The following is a 17940-nucleotide window of genomic DNA, read 5'->3' on the forward strand; positions in this document are numbered from 1 at the left end:
AAAGACACTGAATTTCTTCCAGAACTTCAAATGTGACCTTCACATGTAACACAAGATGAATTTTGCTGTTCAGACATATCAGGAAAACAAAGAAACTACACTAATTTTCTCTCAGAGCAGATCAATCAAACATTTGGGCCATAACGTAAATTGGTAATGTGCAGGCAGGCACTTTCATCTAGTTAACCTCTTTGTCTACACGGGTCATGTATCTTAACTTAGAGTTTATCTTTTAAAATATGTAAGGTATGTTGAATTAATAGATTCTCCTTGGTGGACACTGGATATTGTAATATTATAGCAAATCAATATTACTACACTGTTTCTTAACCCCTTCACTGCCAGGCCTTTTTCCCATCAGGTACCAGGCCTTTTTTTGGCTATTTGGGGCAGTTTGCACGTAGGCCCTCATAACGTTTTGTCCACATAAGTTACCCACGCCAAATTTGCGTCCTTTTTTCCAATACCCTAGGGATTCTAGAGGTACCCAGAGTTTGTGGGTTCCCCTGAAGGAGACCAAGAAAATAGCCAAAATACAGCGAAAATTTCGTTTTTTTTCAAAAACATTGGAAAAAAGGGCTGCAGAAGGCTTGTGGTTTTTTCCCTGAAAATGGCATCAGCAAAGGGTTTGAGGTGCTAAAATCACCATCTTCCCAGCTTTTAGGAACGGGCAGACTTGAATCTGGAAACCCAATTTTTCAACACAATTTTGGTATTTTACTTGGACATACCCCATTTTAACTATTCCTTGTGCTTTCAGTCTCCTTCAGGTTAATGACAGAAATGGGTGTGAAACCAATGCTGGACCCCAGAAATCTAAACATTTCTGAAGAGTAGACTGAATCCAGCAAGGGTAATTTGTGTAGATCCTACAAGGTTTTCCTACAGAAAATAACAGCTGAAATAAAAAATCTTGAAATTGAGGTAAACAAACTGCAATTTTTCTCCACGTTTTACTCTGTAACTTTTTCCTGCGATGTCAGATTTTTTAAAGCAATATACCATTACGTCAGCTGGACTCTTCTGGGTGCAGAGATATATAAGGCTTGTAGGTTCATCAAGAACCCTAGGTACCCAGAGCCAATAAATGAGCTGCACCTTGCAATGGGTTTTCATTCTATACCTGGCATGCAGCAATTCATTTGCTGAAATCTAAAGATTGAAAAATAGGCATCAAGAGAACCTTTTCTATTTACAAAATGGGCACAAGATAAGGTGTTGAGAAGCAATGGTTATTTGCACATCTCTGAATTCCGGGGTGCCCATACTAGCATGTGAATTCCAGGGCATTTCTCAAATAGACATCTTTTTCACACACTGTCTTACATCTGGAAGGAAAAAATGTAGAGAAAGGCCAGGGGCAATAACACTTGTTTTGCTATTCTGTATTCCCCCAAGTCTCCCGATAAAAATGTTACATCAGTTGCGTGGGTAGGCCTAATTCTCGCGACAGGAAACGCAACACGGACACATCACATTTTTACATTGGAATCTGACGTATTTTTTGCAAAGTCCCTAGCTGTAGATTTTGGCCTCTAGCTCAACCGTCACCTAGGGAAACCTACCAAACCTGTGCATTTTCTAAAACTAGACACCTAGGGGAATCCAGGATGGGGTCACTTGTGGGGCTTTCACTAGGTTCTCTTACCCAGAATCCTTTGCAAACCTCAACATTTGGCCCAAAAAAACCTTTCTCTTCACATTTTAATGACAGAAAGTTCAGGAATCTGAGAGGAGCCACAAATTTCCTTCAACCCAGTATTCCCCCAAGTCTCCCGATAAAAATAGTACCTCACTTGTGTGGGTAAGCCTAGTGCCCGTGACAGGAATGCCCCAAAACACAACGTAGACACATCACATTTTCCCAAAGAAAACAGAGCTGTTTTTTGCAAAGTGCCTAGCTGTGGATTTTGGCCTCTAGCTCAGCCGGCACCTGAGGAAACCTACTGAACCTGTGCATTTCTGAAAACTAGACACCTAGGGGAATCCAAGATGGGGTGACTTGTGGGGCTCTCACCAGGTTCTGTTACCCAGAATCCTTTGCAAACCTCACAAATTGGCCCAAAAAATATTTTTCCCTCACATTTTGGTGACAGAAAGTTCTGGAGTCTGAGAGGAGCCACAAATTTCCTTCTACCCAGCGCTCCCCCAAGTCTCCCGATAAAAATGGTACCTCACTTGTGTGGGTATGCCTAGTGTCCACAAAAGGAAATGCCCCAAAACACAACGTGGACACATCAAAAATATCAAATACAAAGCTACCTGTTTTTGGGGGGGCACATCTGTGTTTTTAGTCCTGAGCTCAGCAGCCATACAGGGAAACCTACCAAACCCAGGGAGGTGTGACTTACGTCGATCCCACAGTGTTTTCTTACCCAGAATCCTCAGCAAACCTCAAATTTAGCTGAAAAATCACATTTTTCTGTGTGGGATCACCTCACTGGGACACATTTCCTACCACCCAACATTCCCCTCAGTCTCCCGGTAAAGATTATACCTCACTTGAGTAGGTGGGCCAAGTGCCTGTGACAGGGAGGAGCCAAAAACATGTAAAAATGGAGGGGAAACCAAAGCGGGTCCAAAAGGGCAGTTTTAAAAGAAAAACGTTTTTAGGCTGACATGGGAGGCAGAATTTTTATCGGTATAGATGAGACAATGCTGGGTGGTAGGATTTTTGTGGATTACAGCAGATTACGAAAATGTGGAACAAATGAGTGATTTCCAGCAAAGTTGGAGGTTTGGAGGGCATTGTGGGTAAGAAACTTGTGTGGTGTGCATGTGAAACACACCACCCTGACTCACCCAGATGTTTAGTTTTCAGGTGTGTCTAGGTCTTGTGGATTTTTCTACACAGCGACGTCCCAAAGTCCAAAAAGTGCAGCCCTCACCATTACAAGTAGTACGATTTTGAGAGTTAGGCAAGCTCTCATGGCCCACATGTAAAACCAAAACCCCAAATAATTAAATATCTTCTTGCTTGCCATGGGATAAGATGTTTTAGTGTGTGGTGGGAGAGTTGAAAGACTGTTACCCCCTTCATTTGGGGCGGGGGCATAACCATGCCAATACTGGTTGGTAGCCACCACCACACTATTTTTGTTTTAATTCCCTGGCATCTAGTAGACTTTCTGTCCCCCCGGGTGTGGATCAGGGGTAATTGCCCCATCTGCCCAATGGTAAGAAGAACAACTTTGGCCCCATTTATTTGGGGTGAGGGAATGGCCATACCCCCTCCCTTCCCTGGTCTCTGGTGAGCTTTCTGCCTCCCCTTGGGGGCAGATGGGCCTTCCAAAAATAGGCCCATCTGCCCCCAATGGGGGAAGATATGGCCAGCAGTAATGTGCCCCCATGGGGAGTGACCCTTGCCCAAGGGGCTGGCCTTCCAAACAAAACACACACACACCAATCCCTGGTGCCTGAGTGGTTTCTGCACCCCCCCTCCGGGGGCAGATCGGCCTAATAGAAATAGGCCTATCTGGCCCAAAGGGGAGCACAAATGTCCTGAAATAAATTTGCCCCCGAGGGGAGCGACCCTTACCAAAGGGGTCACTCCCCTTGCGTGAAATTGACGCAAAAAAAGAAAAATCCCTGGTGTCTAGTGGTTTCTGCCCCCCTTGGGGCCAGATTGGCCTAATAAAAATAGACCGATCTGTCCCCAAGGGGGGCAGAAATGGCCGAAATACAAATTGCCCCCAGGGGAGCGACCCTTGCCTAAGGGGTCGCCCCCTATATATATAAAAAAAAAAGTAAACAAAAAACATATATATCCCTGATGTCTAGGGGGGGCAGAAATGGCCTAAAAATAGTTTGCCCCCCTGGGGAGCGGCCCTTGCCCAAGGGGCCGCTCCCCTCATTCAATAATATGAAGAAAAAAAAATCCCTACTATCTAGTGGTTTCTGCCCCCCTTGGGGGCAGATTAGCTTAATAAAAATAGGCCCTTCTGCCCACAAGGGGGGGTAGAAAAGGCCTAAAAGTAATTTTGCCCCTCGGGGAGCAACCCTTGTCTAAGGGGTTACTCCCCACATATAAAAAAATTTGCCCTGGTGTCGAGCGGTATCTGCCCCCAGGAAGGGCAGATATGGCCTAAAAATAACCTTGCCCTTGGGGCCGCTCCCCTTATAGATACATATATAAAAAAAATAACTCCCTGGTGTCTAATGGGCATTTCTGCTGCCCGATCGCGATCGGCCCCTCCATGTGATCGGAGGAGAAATGCTTTTGCCTTTCTCCCCGGATCTGCACTGGAAGCTGAGCTTCCAGCGCGGAGGGGCAGGCCTCTGATGAGGTCAGCTCGCGATCACACGCTAATGTCATCATACGCCACATGGGGGCTGGGGGGGGGCAGGGTTTTAGGGGAAGCAATTCCCCTTCTATCCCTGCCCAGGGGAGGGGGGGTGCGAGGCCCCCAGGGGGAGTGCTAGCACTTCCCCTGAAGGCCCCTACTTGAACGTAATGGTTACGTCTTGGGCACCCAAGCGGTGATGCCCAGGACATAACCGTTACGTCAAGGGCACCCAATGGGTTAGTATGCATTCCATGACCACTGGCCTCTAAAGGCATTTATCTTTCTTTCCATTCGACACGTTGTGCACCAGTTTAATTTACATTATTGTGTAGATTGCTTACTAAGGCATATCACCATTCATTCTGGTTTGCAGTCTTCTGTAGTCAAGCATAGAATGGGATTGTATTTGATTTCTTAAAGCACAAACTGGTGAGTACTCAATGAGGCAGATTCAGGCTAGCTACAATAACTATCCAACTGCAGAACGCCAAGGATCAATATCTTAGTTAGGGTAGGGAAGAGTACCACGCAGAATCCATTTTGGGCGGTGCCTATGGGCCTGATTTAGAGTTTGGCGGATGGGGTTACTCTGTCACGAATGTGACACATATTCCATGTGTTCTATTACGATCCCATTATATCCTATGGGAATCGTAATACCGCAGATGGGATATATGTCATGTTTGTAACAGAGTAACCAGTCTGCCAAGCTCTAAATCAGGTCCTATGTTCACACAATCAGTAGTATGGTGCATGAGAACAAAGAGAGACAGCAGAACCGAATCTCGAAGCCATTGAGAAAGAATAGAGCATCTACATATAAATCTGTAGGTAATAACAGCCCGTCTCTAAACATTACATTTTAGTATTTCACTTTACTGTGCAAAATGTTTGGAATTTCCTCACTATGCAGATGCCAAATGTATGTAGAAGGCAATGAGTTAAGATGCCGTTCAAAGAAGCACTGAAATAGGAAGCAGTAATTTTTTATGGTCCTGACTCCATGCAAAGAGCAATTTTCCTCAGACCTTAAAATATAGTTATTATTTATTTGCAGATTTGTTTGCTTGCCTGCATACCACCCTGCAAGAAACAAACTGATAGCCAATCAACTTAGACCTATGAAAAACGTTTAAGGCAAGATGTCTGAATACTTGCAAGAAAGGCCTTTGACTCCCATTCATCTCATTATCAAATCCTTTTTTCTAGTCACATGCTCAAAACCAGAGAGATATGTTTTCAAAATGGGTAATTGGTTCCATAGAATAATATGTATGCTACCTGATCTGGGTGACTCACACCTTACTTTCCTAGAGATCCACCAATAAAGAAAAGTCATTGTCACTGTGAGACAAACTGAGGCGAGTTCAAAGTTAGATTTAAGGTGTGTACTCTCCTTTTTCTCTACCCTGGAAATTTGTTTATCCCCGTCCTTGAGGAAAGTACATTTCCAAGCATTTTCCAGGTATCAATCAAATCAATCAATTATTTGTAAAGCGCAACACTATCACCCCTAGGGGCATCTGGCAGCGATGAAGGAGAAAGCGTGGCCCCAGCTGCAGGTGCGATTGGTGCGGGAGACTTATGCAAGCGTGAGAGAAGAGGAGGGCAGATGTCTCGAGGGAAGATCGAAGTTCAGCGGTTGGTTGATGTAGGACGGTCACCGTTTGTGGAGGACTTAGTAGGTGTGTGTGAGTGTTTTGAACTAACATATTTTCTGGACAGGGAGCCAGTGGAGTTTCCTGAGGTGAGAAGTGATGTGGGTGCGCTTGGAGAGGTCCAGGATGAACCTGGCTTCTGCATTCTGTATTGTCTGGAGTCTTCTGAGAAGCTGGGAGGAGATACCTGTGTATAGCCTGTTACTGTAGTCGAGGCGGCTGGTGACGAGGGCTTGTGCGACGATCTTTCTGGTGTTAGCTGGGATCCATCTGAACCTCTTGCGTAGGATGCGGAGAGTGTGGAAACAGGAGGAGATGCCTGCATTGACTTCTTGTTTCACGGTCAGATGGCTGTCCTAGATTATGCTGAGGTTGCAAGCATCATCAGTTGGTGTGAGAGTGGATCCATTATCTTCTGGCCACCAGCTGTGGTCCCAGGTAGAAGTGTTCTTTCTAAAGATCAGTACCTCTGTTTTGTCGGAGTTTATTTTGAGGCAGCGGTCTCTCATTCATTCGGCTACGTCGGTCATGGTGTTGTTGAAGTTGGTTTTGGCGTTAGAGGGGTCTTTTGTGAGTGAGAGGACGTGCTGGATGTCAGAGTAGGAAATGATGATGTTAAATCTGTGGGCTCTGAAGATGACCACGAGGGAGGTCATGTAGATGTTGAACAGTGTGGGGCTGAGCGATGATCCTTGTGGCTAACTGCAGATAATGTTCTTGGGAGCGGAGGAGCACAGAGGTAGGCGGATGCCATGGGTGCGTCCTGAGAGGAATGAGGTGATCCTCTTGAGGGCGTGTTGTTGAATTCCAATGTTGTGGAGTTTATCCATGAGGATGTGGTGGATGAATGTGTTGAATGCTGCAGACAGATCGAGAAGAATCAGAGCCACTGTTTGCCCTTGGTGGAGGAGGGTTTTGATGTCATCTGTTGCTGTGATTAGCATAGTCTCTGGGATATGATTGACCAGGAAACCTGATTGTGATGCGCTGAGTAGGTAGTTCCATTTTAGGTAGTCGGTGAGCTGTTGGTTGATGGCCTTTTCTAGTACTTTGGCTCAGTATGCGAGCAACTAGATTGGCCGGTAGTTCTTGAGATCGCTGAAGGCTTCTGATGTTTGCATGCTTCCATCTGTCTGGGAAGGATGCTATGGAGATGGACACATTGGTAAGTTCAGTGCTGATTATGTTGGATCCGAGGTTGAAGAGAAGGTGGTGGCAGGGGTCAGTGGGTGCCCTGGAGTGGATGGAGGATATGATGGGAGCAGTGGTTTGGATGTCGAGATGGATGAGGTTGCTGGGTCTGAACAAAGAGGGTTGAGGGTTAAAGTTGTTTTAGATTGACAATCTTGCTGTGGAAGTAGTCGGTGTCGCAGAGTTGTTGGGAGGGGTGTACTGTGTTTTCTGTGGCAGTTTGGTTGTAGAATTCCTTGATGATGTTGAATACTTCCTTGGTGTCGTTGGTTGCAACATTGAGGCGATTGGTGAGGGCTGTTCTTTTGGCCTCCTTGATGTGCCAGGGAGTGCAGCTTTGTGTGCGTCTCTGTCGGAGGGGCCTTGGAGATGTGCCATGCAATGCATATGAAATTAATTATTAAGTACTCTCAAATTTTTTAGGTGTTCATCAACATTTAATGGTGGACCGACCCAGGAATATACTCAAATCTGCAGCTAGATTTGTGAAGACAGAAATACTGCGACATATGTAATTTGTTTTCTACCTATTTGCAAGATCATTATGGTTCTGTGAATGAGGAATACTGTTTTACCATTGCAAGTAATGTCTTAGACACTTTTTGCTCACTTAAATTTACTTAAGTTGCATGAAATCTGTCTCAATATAACTCAAGTTTTCAGAATGCATTGCTTAATAGAGATTCCCGGGGTTTTGTTTTTCCAAAATACACGTTTGGAACTTTGAAAACAGCATTTGGAATGTGTACAGAAAGTGCCAGAAATAACAGATGACATTTTGCACACTTTTCAAGTGTATTTTCCAGTTCAAAGATGAGTATTATTATGAAATTATATATTGCAATTTCCTACTTATCCCCAGTGATGTCCCACAACATTTTTGCTGTACAAAGTAAAAAAAACAACACCAGATCTAAGATGGTATTTTTAGGTTGAAGCCTACCAGGCAGCTCAGCTGTCTGGTTGCGAAAAGACGTCTTGTGTGCATTCTGAAACCTTCCCCGGGAATGTTCTGCCCATTGCTTACCATTCACTTTACAGTCTGTAACTCCCACTTTCTAGCTTTTTTTGTTTTTGGCTGTGCAGCATCTCTTCGTTGCTCCTGTGGAGCAAATTTTGTTCACCATCGCTCCTTGTATTCTTCCATGAGTCCTTGCTTTCTGTAAACAGGCCTTTAAATTGTTTTCTTATTTTGCCACATTGGCTATGCATTCACAGACAGAGGGTAAATGCAGAGTTGTCTCCCAAGGGAGCTTGGTGTTTACTTTTCTTTCTCTGACTTCAGAGCGAGAGGATTTATATGACAATCTTGTTGGATATTGGGGGGAAAAAGTTTTTTTCTCTAACCCACAGCAAAATTTAAATATCTGTAAATAAACTGTACAAATATTTCAGAAAATATCAGAATTACGAAAGCACAAATAAAGCACTTTTTGTAATTTGGGTGTGTGGGGGAACAAATATTTTAATGCAATCAAAACAAATTTGTACACTCTGTGATGCCATTTCCACACATTACAATTTGTTCGCTGCATAGTTTTATCAGTAAAACTGTATGTGCAAATGTTATTGTCATTTCTATTGAAAATGTGTTGTCTGTAATGGCAGTGTGTTACCACACCATGCATAATCCACCCTACATCACTGCACCCTACACCACTCCACTCTACTTCACTCAATGCCCCTCTACTCTACAACACTGCACTTTACAACACAGCACTCTATGACACAACAGTCTACCCCACAACACAACCCTTCAAACCACGACACTCCACTCCATGCCACTTCACGCTAGGCCAGTGTAATTCATTCACTCTTACACTCAACTCTACGACACTTCACTCTGACACTCCACTCTGACATTGTACTCCACTCCACGTCACTCCACTCTAGTGCACTCCAGTATATGACACTCCATGCCACTTTCTACCACTCCACTTCGCTCTTCGCCCCTCTGTTCTGCTCCACTCTGAAACTTTACTCCAGTTAATGCCCTCAACTCTATGCCCCTCCACTCTATGCACTCTACTAAACTCCACTCTACGCCACTCCACTCTACACCACTCTGTGCCATTTTACTATACTTCAGTCTGTTGCACTCTATACCACTCTGACACGCTACGCCATTCCACTCTGCCACTTCATAGTAGGCCCCTGTACTGCACTCTGATATTTTACTCCTCTCTACGCCACTCCATGACACATTAGTACATTCTACGCCACAGCACGCCACTCTACAGCACTTCACTCTGACACTGTGCTCTGCTATTTGCCACTTCCTTCTGTGCCCCTCCACTGTGTGACATTCTACTTTACTTCACTCTGTCACTCCGCTCTGCCACTCCACTCTGCATCACTCATCTCCACTCTGCCACTCCACTCTATACCACTCTACTCTACTGCACTCTGCCGGTCCACTCTGTGCCACTCCTCACCACTTCATGCCACTCTACACCACTCTACTCTCCGCCACTACTCCACTCTGCCACTCCCCCATTCCGCGCCCTTCTCCAATCTACACCACTCCACTTCACACCACTACACAACTCCATTCTATGACACACCACCCTACAACACTCTGACACTCTACTCTGTGTCAGTCTTCGACACTGACACTTTACAATAGTCTGACACTACTCCACAACACTTTATTTTTACTCCACAACACTCTATGGTACTCCACTCTACGTCACTTCACTCTACACTACTGGTGAGCGCAGCCAACAGCTCTTACGTAGTTGCTTTGCCAGTGCTTGTTTAAGTTTGTTGTGTTTTCTAGCAGTCCCAGACAGTTTCTGGTACAACGTCTGTATGTACACACACAAAAATAGGAGGGACAAGAGGAGTGAACTTTCCCTGGTCCTCCCAGACTGATTCACTTCTACTCACAAAAAAGGAAATTACAAATTATATGATATAGTTTTGCAGAGAAGAAATCCTAAACAGAAAGCCCATAGGATTATATAAAACTGCCCTCACCCACTAATTAGTAGCTTGCTTCATCATAGGGCTGCTAACACACCCTGGTGCAGACCAACACTCGGGGTGGAGCGCTGTATTTCTTTTTTATTATAAGAGGGATCCACACTGCAGAGCAATGTTAAAACTGTCTAAGAAGGTATCCTCCCAATTTCATTATTGGCTCCCTGTTGGCAGGGTCAGAATTATTGCAACAGGGTGTACCCAGAAACCTAGATCCCTGTCACCCTCTCTGCTGGTATTGACATGTTTCAGACGTTTTTATTGCCCTTTTGGGTCACTGGCCTTCCTCAGGGTACATATCTTCTAAACTGAGCATCCTGGTCTATTCTTGGATAAAGGCTATCATTAAATATTAGGTCATACTTGTCACTCGTAACAACACTCCACGAAGTTGCCTGAGTTTCAATATCACCTTTCCAAACCTGTGATAAGAGTGGGAACGTTGCCTTTTAGTCACACATTCATCAATTTCCAATGTTGCCCTCAGAAAAATCTCTTTGCCCTCCGAGAACAACGTCTGTGTGCTCATTGTTTTACACTCTTGTCACTTGTGGAAACACTATGTGTGGTAATATTCAGGACCTCTGGAATTAAGTGGTAATAGAAGACAAAATAATTCAATTACACTACCTTAATTACGTGGCAATAAAAAGCAAAGTATGTACTATAGTGTATGGCTACTTTGCTTTACTATTTTGTCGTTTTAATACATATTAACACTGTTTGAGCATAGAATTCACCTCCGTACCAGTTTATCTTGAAATCATTGAAAAAGCGTGACCGGTTAACTCTTTCAGTGGGTCTGCCTCTGCATGGCTCCACAAATGGTGCTTTTCCTAAGCAACATTTGTTCTGTATATAAATATCTATTGGCGGCCACATATGCTTCAAATGCACACTTCTGAACAAATTAGAATATTAGAAGTGTGTGATGATCACATATGCAATTGCCATCGGGCAAACTCATCTGTTTTAACTCCATTTTATATGAATCTGAACAGCTATTCATGAATGACAGCATTGAGAGTGGCTCAGAAAAGGTTTAACTTTGCTTTGTCTGTTTACAAAAAATACATATGTATAGAGGGACATCGATTTCTGTCTGCAGTTATATGTAAAAATGAGTTATAATGGAAGACTGTGAATCCTATTTATGACTATGCACTAAATCATGGTATTACTCTGAACTCTGCCTGGTTCTGAGAAATCTGTAAAGGTACAAGAGGAGAAAATCTTTCCCATTAGATTAGTAACTTTCTTGTTTTTTTATCAACAAGCATTGTGTTGCACCAAAGTGCGCAAGTATGCCATTAAAAAAGTTTGAATAGGGCATCATTTTCCTAACATCAGTGGTAGTTTGATAGAAAGTATTTCTGTTTGTAGCAGGACCTTGTGTGCCCCTCACAAAGAATAATGGTAAAACGAATGACAAGGCAGCAGCACCAGGCACTGGATAGGTAGGGGAAAACGCAGGAACCAGGATTGAGGGTGAGCATAGCAACAGTTCAGGGCAGACAGGATTGTGTCGATCCCCCCCCTTACCCACTGCTTGTTGTATGTGGTCTTGTTTATAGTGCACAACGAAATTGAGAAACTGAGTGGTGATCTATATTCATTATTAAACATACTTTGTGCTGCTTCCATGAGGTGATCACTTTTTAAATATCTGTTTAGTTTTGACTCTTCAATCCAGCATTTGAGCAGTTTTAACCCAAGGGTTCCGACATGAGAAAATACTTACCTTCGGTAACGCTGTAACGAACCACAGATTCCTCACTTTTAGAATATCCTTTGGTGACAAGCTGGGTCTGGAATATTTAAACAGCATTACTCCTGCGTGCCAGTAGAGGGCACCGTGTTGCTCAGCATTGACTTTGTTCTATCGCTGAAATGACGATGGAGCACATAAAAAGGGACCGGAGTGTGTGATGAACTCTGTTTCTTCCTGAACTCTTTTTGCACCCTTGGTCCCTACGCCACCTCTGGGTGTGACCACTATTCATGATCCACCAGGCACTGCTGGCTGAGTTTGTCTGCCCTGATGTTCAAAGATCCCACAAGTGGCTCATGAATAGAGATGTGCCTTAGCATTCCAGCCAGCTCCAGAGATGGCGTGCCTCCTGGCACAACACCCCACTCCACCATGCTTGTTGCAGTACCACATGGCATTGATGTAGTCCCTAGGAAGCTGAACTAGCATTCTTTTGATGGACCATAGGTAGACTTTTAGTGCTAGAGGAACTGCCAAACTCCCAACAGGTTGATGTGGAGACAGGTCTCTGCCGGGGCCAAAATCCTCTGACCTCTTTCTCTCGCAGATAACCTCATCATCTCGGCTGTGACTTATCTGTCACCACAGTCAGCTCTGGGTGGGGCCACCAGTCCAGCTGCGTTTGAGCCATCCCTGCAGGTCTTTAGCAGTCTCCGCCAAAACCTGAAATACAACAATTTCCTCTGGTGCTGGGCCCACTGAGATTTCAGGTTCCACTGCACAGCCCACACATGCCACTTAAAATAGTTGATGAATAGGATGCCAAGAGGATCAGTTGCCTCAGAGCCACTTTTACTTGGGCCCAGGACTAAGGCTGAAACATCGGGATCATCCCAAAAATCATGGACTTATTGCGGTGAGGGGAAATGCCTAGAACTACTCTGTAGAAAAGGAGTCTCTGTGGTGGAGTAAAGTGTGACTTTGGCACATTTATAGTGAACTCAAATGATGTCGGGAGGTTCGCCGTTATCTGGAGGTGGTCTAGACAGATTGTGCCGAGCCTGCCTTCAACAGCCAGTTGTCAAAGTAGGAGAAAAATTGAATCCCTACCTCAAAAGGTGTTTTGCGACCACCACCATTGCCATTGTGAACACCCGAGGGGCACTGGTGAGGCTGAGGGGAGGCATGACTAAATTAAGCAAATGGAGTGTCTGTGAAGCTGCATGACAGTGACATGAAAGCAGGCTTCTGCAGGTCCAAACCCACAATCCATTTACCTGGATCCAGGGCAAAGAGAACCTGGTCCAGCATGAGAATTTTAAAATTGTCCTTCTGCAAGAAGGCGTTCAGAGAGCAGAGATCTAAAATAGGACAAATGCCTCTGTCCTTCAGCACGTGGATATAGTGGAAGTATCAGCCAGCTCCTACTTCTTTGACTAGAATCCGCTTTGTGGCTGTTGCTGATGCAACTTCCACCACAAAAGGTTTATTGGGTAGACCTTCATCCTAATGATGATGACTTTATTGCGTACTTGTTGGCATTTCTGACGTATATCTACTGTGTTGTTGATATAGGAGTGCTGTGATGCACACCTCCATACCCAGATCTTTTATTGTGATATAAAGAAAAATATTCAACTTAAAATTACTTTATACTTTAATTTCGGCATAAAGAAAAACATTGTTATCCATTATATGTTTTGCCCTATCTGCATCAGTGCTTATTCATTGTACATTTTAAGATTCAAATTAAAATATTTTTACTTTGTAACAATTGAAAGTCATGTAAAACAAGGCAAGTGCAAAATAAGAAATGCACATAGTAACCGTACCTTATACAGTAAAGGTGCATTTTCAATATTGGAATTATTTTATTGATATTAAATCATGCTCTGTACTTACAAGCTGCTTACTTCAGGACATCCCTTCCTTCTGTACTTTGGCTTATCATTTTCACAAGTGAGCTCACTAAGGAAATTCATCTTTTACAGAACCGTTGCTGCTGAAGTTAGAAAACAAATCTCTGGACAGTATGGCAGCTCTCCTCAACTACTCAAGAACATAAACATTGGAAGTAATGCATCTCATCATGCTAGTGTAAGTACTAACATCTACTTGTATCCTGGTCACATACAACATGATGGAAAGAAATATATTTGTTTTTCCTTCCCCAACCCCTAAAAACGTAAATGAAGAGCGCGTAGCATTATTGTGAAAACCACAGTTGGACTTCCAAGCTCGATAATCCTGCTTTGTGCTTTTATGACACCTTGTGGAAACCATGCAATGACTGTCCTTGTTACACCGTGGCTGTATTCTGTTTTGTATCAGTTTTATTACCATTAAAAAGTAGGTTGTGTGTAATGCTCCCAGTTCACCTGAGATCAGAGACATAAGGGTTCTTAGAGTATGTCGAGGAACCCGAGCTTTGCTGCACGATCACTTGATATTTTTTTTGTATTTGTTTTATTGTTTGAAAGAACTTTTCACTAATCGCAGTACAAGTGTAAGGCCTCGGTCACACAGCAGGCGAGTATCTAGTCTCATAAAATAGCACATAGCATACTGGTACACCATGGCGATACCCGGGGGTGCAGATAGCATAAGGCCTTGCAGATGTTAACCGCGGCCAAGGCCAGAGTCGTTTCTTTAGTTACTGCTGCGACCCCCAGTGGGCAGTAGTGTAGTTGTTAAAGGGTCACTCAACATCCAGAGAATTTCCCTGTTCCTCGTGCGATGCTGCATCCTGCCATGCCGCCAGTTTGAATGGCATCTGGAGCATTTTTCTTGGTGGTGGTGAGAATACTGGTTAAACATGATTAAATCCGCCATAATCTGCTATTGTTACATAGGGCTGTGCACCTCATCATTAAAGAGAGAGGCAGAGAATAATTTGTAATTGTAATTTATAGACACATAGAGATGACAACTAGATCAAATGGTTATTCAAAACGTACTTTATCAAGCTGGAAAATCAAGGCAAATAATTTCATTATATTGAAAACTACTAAATGAATTTTGCGATTCTGTAACATACTACTGAGTCACAAAATGGGTTTCGAAAGGCCAATGTATCGCTATTTGAAAGGGGCTTTGTTTAGAGCGTTCCTTTCCAAATAGCGATTCATTATTGTATGTATCAAAGTTTTATAACAAAATTCCAGTGGCAGAACATTGATACGTTACTGAGATGAGGTGGATATGTGCAAAAGGGAAGGAGTTCTCTGGGACCCTCTCACCTTTCTTAATGTTTTAAAAAAAAAAGTTTGTTGGAGAGTAGGTGGGGGTTTGGAGTTCATCAAACTTGCAAACCAACTATTAAAATTAAATAAACTTTTATTTTTGAATGCCAGCTCCTTTTCCTTTAAGGAAAATGGGCTGCATTTTTCTTAAAAAACAAAAAAGAAGTTTACTTTATTCAGATGCGATCACAGTCAAGGTGGTCTGCTAACCCCAGCAAACCACCCTCCCTCTGTTGACATCCAGTTGTAGCAAGTTACAGTTTGTGACCTGCCTTATGAACACTTATTCGGTAGATCAGATTGTCACCCCCTGTGATTCATTAGTTAATAGGTCGGTTTGCAAAATTATTTTCCATTTGCAAAAAGTCAGTGTGCAATTTGCAACTGCTTTTAGCGAATTAAAATTCTACGCAGATGATCAAGATATTCAAAATGATGTAATTTATCGACTGTTTATCAGGTTACAGGATCAGTAAATCAAGCAGGCACATCCCACCATCACCCCTAGGAATAAAGAATTGGCAAGGACCTGCAAACTTCTAGTCTTACTGCTGCATCCGGAGTGGAAGGCAGGCTGATTGAAACCAGTTGGCTTGTTTTGGTAGTTACATCACCAGATTAAGGCAAGCTAGTCATGTGGGAGAAAATTATTTGAAGATTTTGTACCAGGCTCAAGTAACATTTTCATTAGGCGTGAGCCTGCGCTGTGATCTGAAAGTGGAAGTCTGGAAAATGTCTAACATAAATCAGTGTCTTGAGTCCCTTCTTGAAGTGGTTGTAGAAAGGTGGTTCAGGCTTCATCGCATAGATAATTACAGCACTTTGGCACCATAACAAAAATCCTGATTATCCAGATTGCAGGGCATATACAAGGTGGATATTAAGAGGATTTCAGAGATATGTTACAGTAACAGGGAGTCATTGTTTACAGGGCATTGTACAGAGCTTTTCAAGGACCATTTGTGAGTGAGGCAGTGTTGGACGCATTTGGGAGCACTTTCTTTTTCCTAAGTTCATCCTACCTCCTACCCCACAGAATTTAGCACTAGTTATTAGAGAGGTGACCAGCAATCCTTAGAGTGTCTTGGGTTGCAGGTCAGTTTGCCTGATAACACTTGCAAGGACAACATTTTTAGAAACAATTAGTTGAGCGTTCGTTAGGATGAGGCTGTGCTTTTATCTTTTGTGTAAAGCTGTTTTGAGAAAATGTTTCCATGGTTGCATTTAAGACAGAAGACTGACTCATAGGATATTTTGATTTGTAGACCACAATTATTTCTGGCATCCTAGAGTGTTATTTATATTAAAAGGAACACTGCGTTCCAGCGAGGGTAGAGTAATAATAAAAATGACGACATATTTCCCTAAAGAAACTAGCATTTTGGCCTTGAGGGTAAAAGGTGAGCGCACAACTTGCAACTTAGAGCTGAGACTGATAGTTGCATAAGTGATGTGAAGTTGTTCATGCAACAGAGCTGCAAGAATGATTACCCATGACTCTCATGTCTAGAGTTAGGTTACAGCACACCGTTGTTCATCTTAAAATTAAACAAGAAGTACTTTCGTCAAAAGAAACCTCACTTTTGTTGCATTGAGGTGGTTAATGACTTAGACATTGTTTTTATGCGCTTTCAGGTGTTTTCTGGAGACTTATTAACATTAGACATTCAACAGCAGTAGTTATAGCTCAGGTTTGTCTGGCTAGAATTATATATATTTCCTGATGTCTGTCAAGACATGTATACTAGTCATTAAATGATAGTAATTCTTTCACTCACTTAAATACAGAATGCTGAGATCAGACTTGATGTATAGACGCATTTTTTTAGGTAGTATGGGGTTTATGGTAGTGCAAGGAGCACATTTGGCAATCAGTACAATAATATTCAACATCCCCTTAGAAGTTATGTGGTGGTCATGTTTGCTGAAGTATGCACTATTATGAGGAGAGATTGTAATAGATCTACAATGTGGAGGAATAAGGCAGTCGCTGAGAGAGGGCAAGGAGAATGATGATGATAAACAATGGGCAGATTCAGAGGAACAGAGTGGGATGAAAGCCAAGCAACAGTCAGGTCTGATACAGAGAAAGGGAGACAGCAAAAGCAAAGGTGGACAAGAGAGACCAGAAATAAATAGCAGACGACTGAGAGAGACAGGAGGATAGACACTTGAGGAGCAGTGAGGTAGAGTATCAGAAATAGAGACAGACTGCTGTGATCATAATTGGCAATTGTTAACACAAATGGGGGTCACTAGATTTGTGAAGAAAAATGGCTTAGTTGTGTTATATATCGGGTTACTTCCCCCCCCCACCATACATTACATAGATATTGCAAATCACCGAAGAGTTCTGTCACCGTATAGAGGAACAAAGCCAAAGGTTGAGTTCCTTTATAATGTCGTGGAACTCTGAGGTGGCTTACTATGTCCTTATACAGGGAGTGCAGAATTATTAGGCAAGTTGTATTTATGAGGATTAATTTTATTATTGAACAACAACCATGTTCTCAATGAACCCAAAAAACTCATTAATATCAAAGCTGAATATTTTTGGAAGTAGTTTTTAGTTTGTTTTTAGTTTTAGCTATGTTAGGGGGATATCTGTGTGTGCAGGTGACTATTACTGTGCATAATTATTAGGCAACTTAACAAAAAAAAATATATACCCATTTCAATTATTTATTATTACCAGTGAAACCAATATAACATCTCAACATTCACAAATATACATTTCTGACATTCAAAAACAAAACAAAAACAAATCAGTGACCAATATAGCCACCTTTCTTTGCAAGGACACTCAAAAGCCTGCCATCCATGGATTCTGTCAGTGTTTTGATCTGTTCACCATCAACATTGCGTGCAGC

The 17940-nt window shown here is 42.8% G+C and overlaps 1 protein-coding gene across 10 annotated transcripts in view; it reads left to right on the forward strand.

Annotated features, from left to right (window-relative positions):
• Positions 1-17940, forward strand: part of DOCK7 (dedicator of cytokinesis 7) — a 1022674-nt gene that overhangs the window by 69636 nt on the left and 935098 nt on the right. For all 10 annotated transcript variants that reach the window (XM_069232530.1, XM_069232531.1, XM_069232532.1 and 7 more), the window contains exon 2: positions 13820-13925. In XM_069232530.1, the coding sequence (XP_069088631.1) occupies positions 13820-13925 (106 nt within the window). The remainder of the gene's footprint in view (positions 1-13819; positions 13926-17940) is intronic.

Source organism: Pleurodeles waltl, chromosome 4_2 (genome assembly GCF_031143425.1).
Source record: "Pleurodeles waltl isolate 20211129_DDA chromosome 4_2, aPleWal1.hap1.20221129, whole genome shotgun sequence".
NCBI classification, from domain to species: Eukaryota; Metazoa; Chordata; class Amphibia; order Caudata; family Salamandridae; genus Pleurodeles; species Pleurodeles waltl.